Raw genomic sequence first — 18,502 nt, 5'->3', positions numbered from 1 at the left:
GTTTTGCCAAGACAATGTCTCATTCATCAAATTCATCGAATTTCATACAGCTTAGCCTCTTTTGCATACGTAAGAAATGTAAAGTGTGGAATGCTAATCTACAAGTTGCAAGAGGTTTTGTGTTAGCTGAATGAGTGTACTGTCAAAAGAACAAGGCTAGTTACTGATATAAGTTCATTATATCTATAATAAGACAAATTTACGAATGCCGTATTTATTATATTTACCACGGCACTGTGGTATGTTTGTGTACACTGTTTACAATGTTCCATTAGTTATAATCTAGTCTTATGAATACTATCATCAACATGGGATTTGAAAAACTGCAATGTGTGTGTCCATGAGTCATGCTGTTTGCGTTGTCTGGATAAAAAGGAAGAACACTACCTACAGCATGTATTGTCTGTTTGTTATTAAGCATTATATTGTTTCACAGAGACTCAAAAATATTGCTAGGATTTTATTTACAATTTACAGAACTGGGATATAATTATTTCTACTTGCTGATAGAATCACTTTGTGATATGAAGAAACTTTCAGAATCTATATTCCGGTTTTCAGTTCACTGATGCATCCACTTTACTTTTACATTGACATTTACTCGTATGGCATGACTTTTTTCCCAAGCCAACTTATGGTACTTATGGTAGCATAAAATAATTCAAAATACTATAAATCAGCATACAATTATGCGAGAGATGATTTTATTGATGAGCCACAATGGTAGAGGTGTCACTTATCGTCAAGACTCTTCACACACTTTTCTTACCAGGACTGCATTGTATTCAAGAACTGTATTCAAGACAGAAGCTTGTCAGTTACACAAAGGAGGAAAACATCTTACTCCTGTGAGAAAATAACAAAACTGCTTTAACTGTTAAATCATTGTTCTGGTTCAAGGTAGTTAGTTCCAGTTACCCTGGAATCTCCTCAGAGTCTTTTTAAGGAGATTTCGGAAGCAAACTCAAACCTAAATGGTCACTTTTACATAGCTAGAGGTTTTTGAACATCATTTTCCATTCACCTGGAAAACAAGAATAAATCATTTGACAGTAATCAGTACTGTCCTTTACTGTTTGTCTACTTTATGCTAGTAGATCACTGGATGCTACAGTAGCTATCAGGAAAAACAGCTATGTTCTTGCACGACCGTATAATTAAAGAACAGTTACCCAGTAAAATAAAGTGGCAAGTGATTTGCTACATATTACCAGTGTGCTTTCTGAATAATGCCTAGCTTTAGCATTAGCCACCACCATAAACTATAAGTTAACCTTTAACCCTTGCAAGATGTATTTCTGTTATTTTCTTTCAAATATATGTTTATTATTTATGTTTATTATATATTATATATGTTTATTATTTATATATTTGTATTATATAATTATAATATTTATATATTTGTATTATATAATGTCTATAACACAGCTGTGACAATTATCTATTGTTAAAAGTGCTATGCAAAATAAAAAGTGTTTTGAGCAGTTCTTTATTCAATTATTTTATTGGTTTTTTCAATCCTTGTGTAAATAGCATCCTGAGATTGAAAAATAATCAAGTATAATCCCCTTTCTCTCTACAATCTTCACTACTCTGGTTACACCACTTGCTACCCAGAATTTAAAAATGTCACAATTACATTTTAAATATAAAATATCCGAGTGAATTAACTCGGTCTCCAAAGAAGGTTTGGTTTTGCTGTGGTGTGTTTGTTTGAACTCATGTGTTACGTAAGTAGCACTGACTTTCTCTGTGTTACATCCTAAAGAAAGCATTAACCATGCCCTCTGATGTTATTCATTGTATCCTGGTATTCATCTGGAGTCTATGGCACATATGGCTTCCATTGTTTGTTGAACTGTACCTTTTCTTTTCTAGTGTACTGTATCTGCCCTGTTAGTTCCTGCCCCTGCCCCATTCTAAGTACATCATGTTCAGCATTGTTAGTAACAGGAAATTTGTCATTATGTGTAAAATGGAAGTGTGTTTATATGAAGTGAAACTGATAGCAACAACATGATATGTTACGTTTCAGACACAGACAATGATAAATTAAACCTTTATCAATTATTGTAGAAATGGTTATTTTTGCACTTTAGTAATAAACCCATAATTATTCAAAGAGGCCACACACAACCAAACAAACTACTTGAAAAATAAGTTTAATATTTATATACGAATATATAATATATTTCATTAATATATACATCATTAATAGTTTAGAGTAAATCTAATTTTTTGTATGTTTATCAAGAGCTTTTCTGGTGTCTTCTCTGGTGCTGCATTTCAAGCTCAGATAAACATGACCTCCCATTGTATGTAGTGTGTAAAGAGTCACCTCAGCATCTCTGCTGTTAGATGATGAGGGGTGACTCTGAACCCTTTTTATAAACATTTATTGTACATACAAGGTACAATCACACACACCGCACACACACACGCACACGCACGCACACACACACACGCACGCACGCACGCACGCACGCACGCACGCACGCACGCACGCACACACACACACACACACACACACACACACACACACACACACACACACACACACACACACACACACACACACACACTCTTCACAGAAAGTGATGGTGCTTTTGACCATTTTAGAGACTTCCTAATTAGGGGCATAGCATGATACTGCTACACATTTCCTTTTCTCATAACTGCTATCTCAACTGGACTACAAGCACAAACTCCACAACAAAGTGTGATTATTCAGGGAATGAAAGATTTATGAAAATCTAAATACTCTCTGATTGGAGTTTTCAGCTTGTGTTTGTGTTGGTTTCCTCCCCACATCATAGTTTGTTATTCTGGGATTAGCTCTGTTACCTGATCGAATTTAAATAGTTACCGTGGTAACTGAAGATGATCATATTTTAATGTAAAGCTCTGAATGAAGAGAAAGTGTGATCTCTGTGACTTTTATTGCGGCATGGGTGTTGATACCATATGAGCTGGCACAAGGACAGATGTGTAGCTCACGCTGAGACAATTTTTCTGGTGACCATGTTTGTAAAGTGTGCTTATATGAGTTACTATATGCTTCCTGGTAGATCTAACCAACCCAGCCATTTTCCTCTGATCTCTTTTATCATCAAAGTGTTTGATGTGAACATGAAGCTCTTGAGCTGTACCTTATGCATTGTACTTTATGCATTGTGCTGCAGCCACATGATTGGCTGATTGGACAACTTCATGAATGTGCAGGTCTACTGGTGTTCCTAATAAAGTGGACAGTGAGTGTATATATTCCCATGTGACATTTCATTTTGCTCCATTTTTAAAGAGCACAGTGAAATTTCATAGGGCATAAGGGAGCTTATAAAAAGCTGCCTGTATGCTCTTATGATTCACTGCACAGAACAATCCACAGTCAAGGCCACTCATTTTTATAGAACAAGTGCAATCTGATGTTCCACTGAAATGCATAACATTTTAAGCAGGACTATTAAGTAATAATAATAAATAATGTTATTTATTCAATGCTTACAAATTGGATCCATCACTTTCATTTTATTTAATTAAAGCATTAAAGACAAAAGCTGTAAATAATGAAGCTCTTTGTGACCAACAATGAGAAAATCAATGTGCAGTATCCAATGACACACTGCTACTTTGAGAGCATGTATTTAGAAATTGCTATAAATTAAATACACTGGAAATACCTACAATATCTTAAAAACAACTGCCGATTTTGCTTTTCATAAAATCATATGATCATGATGAATTCTAATGCTTCATGCACTACATTATGTGACACCCTGAAATTCTGTTTGATCTGTAAGTCCAATAAAACCTTATTATAACGGCATTGAAATGCCTCAAAATGAGATAAATGTAGATATTCAGTAACAAGATTTTGAAAGCATGCACAGATTAAAAGAACAGATTAAATGGTTTGGTTAATAATTAACAGGAATAACAGGGAAGCAAAACACAGCAACCAATATTCAATTAATGTGGCTGCTGTTTTGCATTGCATTTGATCTGGACTTGTGTACTTATGCAAAGTAATTAAGGTTTTGGGGAAAATCATGGACAAATAGGAACAAAAATATACATTTTTAATACAGAATTTGTTTTCTAAACCATACAACCTTTTCTGAGAAATTTCACTTAATTGACAGAAACAAAACCAAATCTCTATGGATAATATTGCTCTTGTGTTCAGTTATACACCAGGATTTCCCCCAATGAAAAAAGCATACCAAAGCTGAGCCAGAGCGGAAGCAGACCTCAGAACATTTGTCCTGATGACAGCTGTGGAGTCCAGTAAAAAAAAAAAAAAAAAAAACCCGGGTCAGCCAGTTCCCAGCTTTGTTGAGATGATGAGCCATTAAATGGGGACAAGCCACAGCCATGGTGAAAGGAAGGAAGCTGGCAGGTACAGTATTTTGATTTAAAAAATGCAAGAATGAAACACAAGTTTCATAAAATACTAAACTGAATAAAAACCTAAATCATGGTTAGTAACAATAACTGAAATGAACTCCTCTGAAGGGGATTTACACCTACTGTCAGAAAACAGGAAGTAGGAACTTATGGCAGCTCTCACAGACTGTAAAGAACATACAATACAAAGTCATTACCCAGGGTAGGGATATGAGGAATAAGGCATAACATTAAGAGCCAGTTTCGACACTAAGCTAAAAAATCTAAATCATAGCGAGATATAAATAAAAGCAACATGCCACTAAGTACTAAACCCAATCTAACCCAATCACTGGTGTGACAGGACATGCTACTGTACTCTACATGTGAGGTAAAAAATTTGAGGTAAAGTAAATAATCAGGTTTCTGGTTGAGGAGATGTGTTATAGCATTAAAGCTGCATTGATTTATTTTTTTTGTTGTTGTATTATTCCTATAAATAAAGCTGATGCATTAACTACAAATCTGACTTTAATGTTTTCTATAAGTCTGATTTGATTACTGACTCCATGTATAAGTTCAGTTGAATGAAAATGGACCTGCTAAGCACTCACTAAGGTCCTTTAAATTGAATATACAGTAATACTACATATGCCATTGTTCTAAACAGGAAGCAGGTGCCAATAAGCAGGAAGTTCAGTACATTCAAACATAATAGGTAATAGTATGCTAACGATAAAGCAAGCCTAGGTAAGATAGACACTTTAAAAGATAAGATAGGATAAGATATACAGTACCTTTATTCGTCCCACAGGGGGGAAATTTATCTGTTACAGCAGCAAAGAAAAAGAAATCATGTTAATCATGAGTGTTAGGTGTGTGTGTGTGTGTGTGTGTGTGTGTGTGTGTGTGTGTGTGTGTGTGTGTGTGTGTGTGTGTGTGTGTGTGTGTGTGTGTGTGTGTGCGTGTGCACTCGTGTGTTTTAGGTTTCCTTTTTTCTTTAATATTTATTTAAAACACATTATTAGCTCTTCCTAATCCGGGCAAATCACATGGCACATTTTATGCCTTATGAAAGATTGGATCATCTACATCAGAATGTCAGTCTGGGCACAGTGTGTCTTCTGAAATAAGCTTTGAAAATTTCTTTTAAATCTGAAAATCTATTTTTTCTGATGAATGTATCTTGGTCTATCCCACTATCAGCTGCTGAGATGCTGATACGGGTAGTCCATCTTACCAGCTGGTAGAAAGTACACAGTTGCTGAATTACTGCTCCTAAAGTTTAGACTCAAGTAATAAGGAAAATGACTTACCAGATGGCAGCTGGTCTACCTGTTTGACCAGCTCGGCTGTTTTGGCAGCTGCTGGATGATTAGATGAGCTTTTCAGATGGGTAATCAAAACCTAATGCAATTCCATAAAGAAATGAGGTCATAAAAATTGAAAACGCAATAAATATAGTATAGTATGGTTTTTTAAATTATACAAATATTTAAAAACTTTAAAATGTATCATCAAAATGTTTTCACTGGGTATAATTACATCTTGGACGTGATGTCTGTGAAATTGTATATGTATTTATTCTCAAGAGAGAGATAAAAAGCATCATATACACACTGTAGGCCTGAAAGTCTAAAACCTCAGACTGAATACTGCAACAGAGAAATAACATTCCATCTAGGACCAGTACTATATTATGTGCTTTGCCCTTTCCAGCACTGCAACTTTACGAGGTTGGGAGGCTCAGGAATAAAGAGCTGATCTATTATTCATCTTTTTATTGCCCCTTCCTGTGCTCAGTGGCTCAGGCAAGAAAGAAGACCCTCAACTCCCTTGGCACCAAAATGCACTACAGCAGCTAATGCTGAGACAGGCAATGTGATTTAAAACCTTAGTAAGCATGGTGAAAGGAAACATTATGATCTTATAAGAATATGGGTAGCCATACATGGAAGGGACAGAGGTATCATAATAAAAATGACCCCACATTAGGATGCTGGTATGAGAGATTTTAAAGGATAAGACATCATGATTATATTTAACGATTTAACTGGGCTCATAATTATTAATAGAAAGTCCAGTTTAAACAGATTATGTAATCTTTCATTCCGTTCTGGGATCTGGTCTACTCGGAAGCAAGGAGAATGCTTGCACTTGGGATGCAAAGTTAGTTTTGTCATTACATAGCAATAGTTCATTTATGATTAAATGAACTGAATTGAATTGAAATCAATGAATTGAATTGAATTGAATGATTATTATCTTAAGTTATATAACTTATGTAATGTATAGAACATAATTTTGTGTGTAGAAAAACAAAAAGGATGAATTAGAAGCCCGGAGTATGAATTAGAATCCCATAACAGTATGTCCCAAAGTGCTTTATTCCTCTTATACAGCAATACACTCACTCACCCACTCACTCACTCACTTTCTACCGCTTATCCCAACTTCTCGGGTCACGGGGAGCCTGTGCCTATCTCAGGTGTCATCGGGCATCAAGGCAGGATACACCCTGGATGGAGAGCCAACCCATCGCAGGGCACACACACTCTCATTCACTCACACACTACGGACAATGCCAAGAGATGCCAATCAACCTACCATGTATGTCTTTGGACCGGGGGAGGAAACCGAAGTACCCGGTGGAAACCCCCGAGGCACGGGGAGAACATGCAAACTCCGCACACACAAGGCAGGAATCGAACCCCGACCCTGAAGGTGTGAGGCAAACATGCTAACCATTAAGCCCCCTTAACAGCAATACAACAATTTGCCAAACAATGCATTTATTATTTAAAGAATGTCATACCTTGTTTTTGTATATAGTTACATTTTATGTTAAAAATCCACAAACAATTTAGATTTAGTATGTTAGAAGAACGACTGAGTTTAAAGAGTCATTCCATCACTTTGTCCTCTGTACTGAAGTGGAGAACCATTTTCCTCTTTCTTATAGATTTCCCTTTTTTAAAGGTTTCAATTTGAACCACTTACTCATGACCTAAATTAGAAATGCATTAACCAGATTAGAAAAGACTTCTGCTGATATGGAAAAGCACTGATTAATTATTACTGTTTTTTGGCATGTTCTCAGTATCAGTATCTTATTTCAGTCACATTCTTGAACCTCGGTCTATTTCTGTGCTTTCTCTTATTGCTATGACAACACCAGGTATGATGTCTGGTATGTGACAAAATATCTACAGACATAAAGAAAGGAAACCAGATGTTAAAGGCAAGCAGGTCAAAAACATGGCTTCGGTCATAACAGGATAAGGGTCAGTATGCTTTAGTCTACTTTGCTGTTTCCTGTTTTTCTCTGGATGCTATGAAGTTCCACAGGAGTCTGCTGTGTGCAGTCACATTGGCAAATTTAAAATCATCATGCCTTTGAATAGCTTGTATGCCACAATGCCTTTTGAAACTTTTTTAAACATTGCATTCCTGTCTGTTGACACTTTGACACATTTGCCCTTCTGGGACAAGCAGCAACATTAATTATTGACAGATTGGCAGACAGAAGTGATTGACAGATAGAAGTGATTGACAGAAAGAAGTGATTGACAGATGTTTATAGAAGTGGTTTAGTTTTTTTTTTCCTAATCAGTTTTCTCATACTTGTACAACATAGAGTCAGAAATATCCCTTTCACCAAAGGCTATGCCTAATAATTTAGTTTCACATTGGTTATTGTTCATCGTAACCTTAATTTAGTGTCACAAATTATGGTCTACATTAGAAAAAAAACTATAATTTGTCCAATAAGTTAAAATAAATAGAGGCCTAAATAGGCTCCTGAAAATCATCTCAGAACACCCCAGAAATCCCATCCTGTTTATTTTAACTGATGTAAGTCAAGTTTTTGGGATTATTAAGTAGGCACATAATATGATTATGTAACAGGTCTTTCTCTTCAGAGAAAAAAAGGGAAAAGACATTATTAAGTAAAGTCCTTTAATTAAATCTAAATTTGGATTTTGCATTCTAACAACAATAACAGCCTGTCTTAAAGCAAGGAGTCTGATTTTTAATCCAGTTTCTTAACTATAAGCAATACAAACATCCAGTTGTTTCTGTTTGACTGTTATTGCTAGACTCTGCAGTCTGCAACTTTTTTCTATTTTTTAACAAATGTCTCACGTGGCACACCAGCCAAACAACAGTTCATAAACAGCAGCATTTTAATCCATTCTTACATGACATTCTTTCATCGTTCCTCTTCAAAACTGTAGGGTAAAGCAAAGAAAGTTGGAAAGCTTTTCATATTGGAGATTTGGACACAAATACAGACACTTCCATGCCTCATGTGGGGCTATGCTTCAGGAAGTTGCTGGGGCCTCTGCAGGGTCAGAACATAGGAGACTGATACAGCCAACTTAGCGTGAAAAGCAGTGCAGGCATAATGCCAAGCGAGCCCAGTCTGTCCTCCTCCTCCACCCCCCCCACACACACACATCCACCCCCCCCACCCTCCAATAAAGCCTGCTCTTGTTCATGCTGTGCAGTGAAGCACAGAGATTATCACCAGGCTGAAGAATGTTCTAAGCGTAAGTGTTACAAAAGTGGATGCCGTCAGTGTTGTACTTACTTAACATAGTTTACAGATGCCCTCATAACTCTTTTCTGTCTCTATACACATCTCTGCCTTGTTTGATTTCTGAAAACACAATTTCTTAGTACCCATCAACTCATAAAAGGACTCATTTGTATATCTGCTTGGATGGCTGATTTCAATTATATCGTTTGCTGTGTGTCTGCAATTTATTATCACAGCACATAAGTCACATATTTTTACTTAAAAATGAAACAGACTTTGGTGAGCTCATGAAATTAGCTTTCTGTCTTGAAAATTTAACATCCAAAATGTCATACATGTTTTGATAGATAGATAGATAGATAGATAGATAGATAGATAGATAGATAGATAGATAGATAGATAGATAGATAGATAGATAGATAGATAACAACCTTTTAAGCAATACACAAATTAATGTTCTTCATATGCTGTTTCTCCTGCTGTATTGAACATGTGAAGGCTTCACCATGGTGGTTTTCCTGGTTACACAACTCCATATGACTGCATACAACTGTAGAAAGGACATTTTATATTTATAATCAAACTATCCGGTGTTTATGATGATTTAGAAACACACTCAGGTGTCACCCAAATGAGGATGTGTTCCCTTTTGAGTCTGGTTCCTCTCAAGGTTTCTTCCTCATACCATCTCAGGGAAGCCACAGTCATCTCAGGCTTGGTCTTTATAGAAAAATATAAATAAACTAACATTTAAATTTTTATTCAATATTTCTTATATTCTTTAAAGCTGCTTTGAGGCAATGTACATTGTCAAAAGAGCTTTACAAATAATTGAATAGTTAGAAACACATTCAGTTTGTTTGGTATGGTATATTGACTAAATTGGTAGTAATGGAAAGCTCTGATACAAACACTTGGGCTATTGGCAAATGTGAGCTACTTTAGCAAAAGATGCCTTTATTTGTCACATATACATTGGAGCTGAGTAAAATTCATCTACTCAGTGCTGGGGGGTTGAAAACTCTGAAACCGTTTGATGGGTGACCCAGAGCCTTAACCATTACGCCTGCACTACACTAGTTTACTAGCCTCTAAGTAGTCATGTAATTACCACTGATAGAAGAACTATGTACATATTCCACGTTCGTATCTTTCTGTTTTTCACACCTTTAGCTGTCAGTTTGGCAGTAGTGTGGTGTGTGATGTTTTTGTCATACTTCCTGTTCCATCATAATCTGGTATCAGCTTCCCGATCCAGCCACGAGCATGATTTCAGTATGTCGTTCTTATGGCAAGGGCATTTTCACAAGCTTCTAAAAATATACAATCTAAAATGAGTATGAAACATTTGCAAGACATTTTGTTAATAAGCATTTATTTTCCTATAATCCAGAAATCTCCAATTATATCCACTTCCATCTGATACCATCCTTTCTTGAAATATATTATTGTTCATATTAAGTGTTCTAGGGCACTTTGTTTCTGCAGATCTGTCCATGAACCTGATTTCACCATTTTAATAACACACTATCTAAATAAACCTTGATTTGTTTGGTTCTAAGCAACTCACCAACCTCGCACAGACCCCACACTGGCTTGCTAACGAAAAGGGTGAAAACTTTTCCATATAAATGATTCATATTTCTGATGCATTGATCTAAATTAGGATTCTGCAGAGCTCTGAGTAAGCAGTCATATATCTTGCTGTATTTGACCATCAAGATTTTGGCTCTTTGTCACAAAAACATGTTTATTTTTTTTTTAGAACTCGTTTCTCAAAGCCTGCATCACTGCTTTAAAGGAACAAACACACTTATTATCATTGTGGAAGCATAAGCATGTTCAGAGTAGGGATAAACATTAGAGCACTAGAACTATTAAGCAACATGTTCATTTATTTGCATCATTTAGCAGAATACATGACACAAGGTTAATATTCCTAACGCATGAATACTCACAGTTTACTGAATGCTGACATAGTGTCGGAACAGCCAGTTCTATAAAGCTGCTGTTGTCAGCAAGTAACACACAACAGCAAACAGCTGCTGTTCACAGAAAGGAAGAACCAAAGTCTGATCAGGGGCAACAGTGGCACAAAACTATTAAATAAACCCAATAAAACCACCTCAAAGAAGAAAAATCCGGTTTGTGACTAGAGAACTTAAAGCGAGTCAGTAAAGTTAATTCAAAACAACTCCAGGAGTTCCAGAGAGTGATGTATTGAAATGGGTACAATCATACATGAGAAAGTTAGCAGACACTGCAGGATGTTCTAAACATGTCTAGGTAGTAGGCCAGTGAGTTTCGATGTGACCCGATGTCTGACAAAAGCCACACCAACGCAGCATTAATCACTAGTTAGCAGTGGGCCTCACTGTCACTGCTTCCGGCTAAGCACTTCTGCTAGAGCACAGACAGCCCTTGTACTCCAGTTCAATGACCACACTGTGGATGGCTGTGGAAGTAATGGATATACATGTAAGCCATTTTTAAAAATGCATTCATTTCATTGTTAGGAAACTAAATGTCAAATCAAGTGGTGTTTATTTTGAACTGGGATTACACATTCTAACAAGATATTTTACAAAACATAGATTTCATTTGGAACAAACAAAAAGCAAACAAATCAGGATGAACTCAAGGCATTGACTTAGTGAATGATTCGATTATTTTAATACTTGCGTGAAGGACTGGAAAATCTGTTAGTGTGGATAAAATGTACAGAAATCCATTTGATCAAACCAGTTTTTCTGCCAATATGATACTGTCAGCTTTAAGGAAAAAAAGGGGGGGAAAATACATTAAATAAACAGGAAGCCAGCATCAACAAACACAAATAAATATAACATTTAAATATAGATGTTGCTAGCTAAAGTTTTTCTCCCTCTTGAATTGAATCTGTATGTTTATGGATATTATGTTTCAATCAAGTTTTTAATTATGTACTGAAGCAAAATAAGGCATGAGGATAGCAAAAATTGTGCTGAAGTGGCAGATAGTAGTAGACGGTGCTCCCTTATTAAAATGAGAGCATGATACTCTCAATAAAGACAATAACCAGATCTGGTGAAACAATCATCAACAACGTCATCTAAGTTTAAACAAACTGAGATTTAAACCTCCCCACAGACAAGTACATACAGGTCACTCTCACGTAATACACCCATAAACCTCATTTTTATGTGTCAAACACAGGCAGTAAATAAATGGATACTTAGTGTCTACTGCTGTGTTAAACAGAACTGCCGATGCATTAAACACCCGGTTCCTCTCTGCTACAGCAAGTTGAAGAAATGTAATATAACATCATTTTACATTTGGAGAGAAAAAAATTGAAGGACCTGCCAGTTCTAAATTAATAAAGCTGTTGTTAATCTAATCAAGCTGTATTAAAAGGAGTTGGACTGAAGGTTCAAAGGAAATATCTAACCCCAATCCCAAACCAAGATGTGAGAATGGAGCACCAGGAAAAACTGATGGTTCATATGAGTTTACTTGCTTTGGTTATTGTTGTTGTCCTGTCAAGGTTCAAAATCTGGCAGTCTTTTCCTACCAGTAAACATTTGGTGCACTGAATCTGACATGTTTATTGTCTACTTTCCAGTTTGAACATAAGCTGTGCATTATAAATAAACTGATGACCAGGAAATGGACCAAGATAGAAATAAGGCAGAAAATAAAAAGAGCAAGCACAGAGGATAGCTGAGAGATGAAATTAACAAGAGAGAACTAACGCAATTAAAAGCATTATTCCAGGCAATGAAGGCAATGAATGAAATACTATATTATAATATGAATATAATTTGAATTATTTTGCATGCTTATGCAGATGGTGGTGCAGTGGGTAGTGATGCAGCCTCATGGCTCTAAGCTGACCAGTTTGATCATGAGCTGGGATTAATGTATCTGTGGAATTTTCACATCTTCTTTTCATGTTCATGTGGGTTTCGTCTGGGTTTTTGGGCTTGGAAAACAAATTGGTTGCTATATTTCCTATAAATGTGTGTGGGTGGTGTGTGTGTGTGTGTGTGTGTGTGTGTGTGTGTGTGTGTGTGTGTGTGTGTGTGTACAGTATGTGTTTGTGTGTGTGTGTGTGTGTACAGTATGTGTGTTTGTGTTTGTGTGTGAACTGTTCTGCCTTGAAACCTGGTGTTCCGGGGCTATGTTCTGGATGATCTAGACAAGATGAATGAATGAGTAAATAATTATAAATATGCTTATTGGAAAATCCTTTTGGCTCTGATCCATTAATATTGATTAATATATAAAACTTAAACTGATACAGACAGTTAAACCAGCTTCAATATCTCTGCATAGTCAGGGATCCCATCATTCTTTAAGGATTTGATTCTCTCATTACCTTGGTTTTTTTTTGTTGTTGTTGTTGTATATAAGATTTTATCATTTAATTTATTTGATTTATTTTGTTAATGATTACTTTTAAATGTTAAACGATTTGCTCTCAAAAAAAGGCTGAAGGCTTGCTCAGGGGTCAGGAAAAGACCAATCATGAAAAAGACGTCCATCTTTTTTTTCCACTGTGTGCTCACTTTGTAAGAACATGAGGCAGTTTAAAATTCAGCTTCAGTGTCTCAGGGTCTTTTTCCCCCAAAAAGGTTAATAGAGGTCCCACAAACATGACCCTGCTTCCTGTACAGATGTGGCTCCAAACTGAATTCTGTTCTTATGAATTTGTTTCAAAACCAACACAAGCTTGGTGCGTTCAGACCTGTGGTCATGTCTGAATGCCCTGTACCACTCACTGCAGTGACTGTGATCACACAGCTATGATCTGTCATACCTCAAAAGCACATCTGTAACCGCTGGCAGCCAGACTGATCTGGTCAAAACAGGGACACAAATCCCACTACTGAATCAGATACATCTGGGGGATTGTGGGAAAGCCCACTGTTTTGATCTCTGCTGTGCTTTGAATTAAGTAACATCTGTTTCTGGGTCCGGGATGCTTTTACAGAGAATCAGACTCTTATGGATTATGGATATGCTGAAACTTGGAAAGTTTTCCTGGAAAGATTAAACTCAAAGTAATACATACGGTATGACTAATGAAGAGAAATCATGCTGTCAGTGAGGCAATTAATACCTAAGATTGGACCTAACATATTTCTGTTTTTGGGGAGTAAAGCTGGACAAACAGAGAAGCAAACGGAAATCATCCACTCTGTTGGAATGTTCTTGGACAAAACCCCACTTTTAGGTTGATTCTGGCATTCTGCAATAACAACACCAAAAGTACAAATACTAAACATAATGTTTTATTCAATTAATATAGTATCGTTAAATGATTAATAGGATAAAATCCTAAAGCATGGTTTTATATATATATATATATATATATATATATATATATATATATATATATATATATATATATATATATATATGGTTTATATACAAACAATACATTTTCTTGTTTGTTAAACAGTTGCAAGTGTTAAAATATAGAGAAACTGGTGTTATTGTCAGCTCTGACAAGGCAAATGAAACAACTGATTTTAGACCACAATAATCTATTGGTATGTTGTTGGACCTCCTTTCTGACTCACTCCTCCAAAACAGCCTACAGTGGCTCAGTAATATTTAGATATGGTTACTATACAAGCCATGGGAGATGTTTAACTTCACTTTCATGTTTATCAGTTCACCAGCCTTGCTGTGTCTATTGTGTGTATTTTCATTCTGATACATGGCAAGACCTTCAGGGTACAATGTCTGAACCATTGGGGCACTCATACATTTACACTGGATAACGTTTAACTTCCCTAAAATTAGTTCCCTTAAAACCCTCTGTAACAAAGTCTTTAATCACAACAGTGTACAAAACAGATAGGGACATCCCACTAGTCCAGCTTATAGACTACCCGGCATAAGGAATATATAGCTTCTAGGTAAAGTATAGCTTAAAATCAACTTTTCCAGGTGTTAATTCACTGGAAGCCTTTTGCTGATTGGCCCTTTTTCACAGGGCTAAATGATTCAGACTGACTGATCGTTTAATTGTGGGTAATGATCTGTATTGCAGTAAAGCCTGATAAAAATCACCTTCTATAACCCTTCTCCTCTGTGTACACAAGAGAAAGGGAAGTACTGTATTAAGCAGGCTGATAAGATACATATGCACATTATGCTTTGTTATGTCACTGATTAATCTGATCTGGATGTACACTGCAAATGAGCCACAATTGAATTCATTAGAGCAGCTGTTTTATCGCCCCCCTCTGTTTGATTCAAGTATCACATGTACATGTAAAAAAAAAAAAAAAAGTAAATTCACACCGATTTATTTTAGTTTCCATTATTTTATTTTTTTATTTTCTCTCTTCTTGTGCTGCTATGTAAACTTGAATTTTCCATATGGGGGAACTAATAAAGGTACATCTTTTCATCCCATCTCAAGTAACAGACAAACAAAAAGAAGAGTACAGCAAAGTTTACTACAAAGTTCCTGTACACTACAAAGAACAGGAGATTAAGTATATAAACATTTTTATAGGTATCAAAATGACTTTTTCAAAATCACGTCCTCACAAATCAAAAAGTGTAAGGTCTATATGCCATTAAAAAATTAATAATACTAATACCATTGTTTCTGTTTTCTTTATTAAAAATTATTATCTCAAACATCAAAATCAACTCACCAATGTATTAATGTTTAAACAATTATTTTATCAAGGTTCTTTCCTTCCTTTGAGTCTCTACAATATAATAACATCATATAATGGCATATACACCATTATGTGAGCTTAATACGTAAGGGCTCATTTCAGAATGATATTCAGATATTGTCAGATCACCTAGATACAAAGCTCCTGTCTGAACAGAGATTAAGATTAACAGAAGAATGTTTTAGTGTTGTTATGATGAAATGTTTTGCCTGGCTTGACCCTGAACAACAAAGTTAAAAGAGGTCCAGGTCCTCATTAGGAGCAGCCTCGTTCTGTTGGATATACTTTAAGATGTCGTGCTGATCCATTGCCTGGGCCACGGCTGGCTGAGGAAGTGCTCGTCCAGACTGTGACATGGAAGAGGGCTTGTGTGGAATTACTGGCTTGGCTTTCACTGCTGGTTTCTGGGCAACAGCTGGCTTTGGTTTCACTGGTTTACCGATCGCTAAAAGTCTGTCCAAATCTTCCTCCACTCTATAATAAAATGAAAAAGTGAAAACAGTAATCTTTGAGTAGCTATGAATTCTGGTTTTTGGCCTGTACAATGAATTGAGCTTATGTATTTATTAATATAAAATTATATTCATATAATACATCTACCAGAAAATGACTAATCTGTAACAAGTTTTAAAAATAAAAGTTTTCTCAGATTCAAATCTACACATCCTCTCAAATCTTGTCGACAGTGACACTTCACCTACAGATAGAGGCTATGTATGAAAAATAAAACACAATGGGACTCGATTTGTGGGGCTCGATTTATTTCAATAAGAGATTTATTTCAATCTTAAAAAAAAAACCCCCTGATCATTTGGAGTCTCTCTAAAAAAGATTCACTAGGTCAGGGTCTATCAGAAAAACACTATAAAGGTAGAAAAACACTATACAACTCTATAAAGGTTCAAGTGCCCAGACAGCTGGAAGCATGAAATAAACGACTAGGGTAAAAGATGAAAGGCAGAAGTGTTCTAGTTCATTCAAATTGAAATTCAACTTAAATGATGATGGTTATAATAATAATAATTATAAGTAGTATTAGTTGTGAGCTCCGAATAAGGGATATATTTACATTTTTTTCTGATGGGGATGATCTACCAAGAACATAGCTGAAAATGAACACGTGCCGTAACAGCTGGTCATACTAGAACATGGGATGGCTACATTCTGATATATATATATTACCTTTCATTCTAATAAAACATTTTAAATCTGTAATGCTGTAAAGGGTTCGTGGTAAATGGTTACCAGAAAGCTGTAATGGATTTCTGTTGGGATTTTCATGGCAATTCTCTCAACAACGTCAGTCTTATCCCTGACTACAGAAAGGGTCAGTGTTAGTTACCTACCTAAAGAGATCATCCACATCTTCATCTAGTTTGGTGTTAGCAGGGGCTTTACTCCTCTGGTAGGCATTAGGAAGCAGCAAAGTGTCTCCAAGAGAGACAGTTCCACCTAAATCTGGATCCTCAAACAATTTCACGTCACCTGTAGGTACAGTGAAAACCGGATGTTGTTCATTATAATACAATACATCAAACCCAACAGGTTCAATGTTTTCTGCTTATCTTGAGGAAATGGTCGTAGTTTAAACTCCTGCAATGTGCACACAGTAACAATAACACCAGTCCAACTAGTATTAGCTACATAACTAGCAAAGCAGGCCATTTCGATTAGATCATCAACAAAAACTTTTGTGATTAACTTCTCATCATTAAGTGCGACTTGACTGTATGTAGATAGGGTTTAAGTAGAAGATCACATAAAGTACTGGTGAATGTCCTGAAATAATATTTTCATTCATTCATTCATTCATTCATTTTCTACCCCTTATCCGAACTACCTCGGGTCACGGGGAGCCTGTGCTCAGGAGTCATCGGGCATCAAGGCAGGATACACCCTGGACGGAGAGCCAACCCATCGCAGGGCACACACACTCTCGTTCACTCACACACTCCGGACAATTTTCCAGAGATGCCAATCAACCTACAATGCATGTCTTTGAACCGAGGGAGGAAACCGGAGTACCCAGAGGAAACCCCCGATCAAACAACATGCAAACTCCACACACACAAGGCGGTGGTGGGAATCGAACCCCCAACCCTGGAGGTGTGAGGCAAACGTGCCAAACACTAAGCCACCGTGTCCCCCATGTCCTGAAATAACCAAGTGGATATTTTAAGTTCTATTGCAATGTAAGGATATTGGCAGTGATGTATTTTCGATTGACACTCTTAACATTTGCTCATGTTTTCCCTCTACTTGATGTACCTTTGTGCGTTTTAAGTTTCCCCACATGGGTTCATCTAAAAAGGTCTGGTAGCAGTTGCACCCTAAACATATGTTCATATTCTTTTGGTGTAACACAGTTCAAATGCCACACTCACTCTTTACCGCAGGCTGAAAAAGCTCCTCGTCTGGATCATCTTCTTCATCAAACAGAGTGAGTTTGGGTTTAGCTGCAGGTTTAGGTGCTGGCTTGGCAGGCTTAGGCTTCTTAGACCTACAAACGAAGTAAAGGATGAGGGTATTATTGCAATATTTTTCAATTCTTTTACTATAATGGAAATTTAATAGAACTGATTCTGAAGGTTACATGGTGTAATAATTTACAGACAATACTGCATAAAAGATTTCTTGGATGTGAAAATAAAATAGATATTAAACGGGTTCTGTCAAATCCAAACAAAACTGTATTTAATGTTGTCAAATCACACTCAGTGATCTCTTTAAAAAAAAAAAAAAAAAAAAAACAGAAAAAAAACACAAATTACTTCGTGACGTTTCAGTTTCAGACACCTTTCTAAAGCCCAAAAAAAAAAAAAAAGGCTGGTAAAGTCTTGTGATTTAAAACAGAAAGGGCGCTTTGTTAGAAAATGTGGGTGGAGGA

General features: G+C 36.3%; 1 protein-coding gene across 1 annotated transcript in view; it reads right to left on the bottom strand.

Annotated features, from left to right (window-relative positions):
• Positions 1-15,229: 15,229 nt before the first annotated feature.
• The window catches only part of hs1bp3 (HCLS1 binding protein 3), a 6,876-nt gene continuing 3,603 nt past the window's right edge, over positions 15,230-18,502 (bottom strand). The window contains exons 5-7 of the mRNA XM_027172869.2: positions 18,000-18,115; positions 16,962-17,100; positions 15,230-16,089 (exon numbers count right to left, since the gene is read on the bottom strand). Coding sequence (XP_027028670.2) covers positions 15,849-16,089; positions 16,962-17,100; positions 18,000-18,115 — 496 coding nt within the window. The 3' untranslated portion in view covers positions 15,230-15,848. The remainder of the gene's footprint in view (positions 16,090-16,961; positions 17,101-17,999; positions 18,116-18,502) is intronic.

Source organism: Tachysurus fulvidraco, chromosome 12, assembly GCF_022655615.1.
Source record: "Tachysurus fulvidraco isolate hzauxx_2018 chromosome 12, HZAU_PFXX_2.0, whole genome shotgun sequence".
NCBI classification, from domain to species: Eukaryota; Metazoa; Chordata; class Actinopteri; order Siluriformes; family Bagridae; genus Tachysurus; species Tachysurus fulvidraco.
This window is presented reverse-complemented; position numbering and strand designations above follow the sequence as displayed.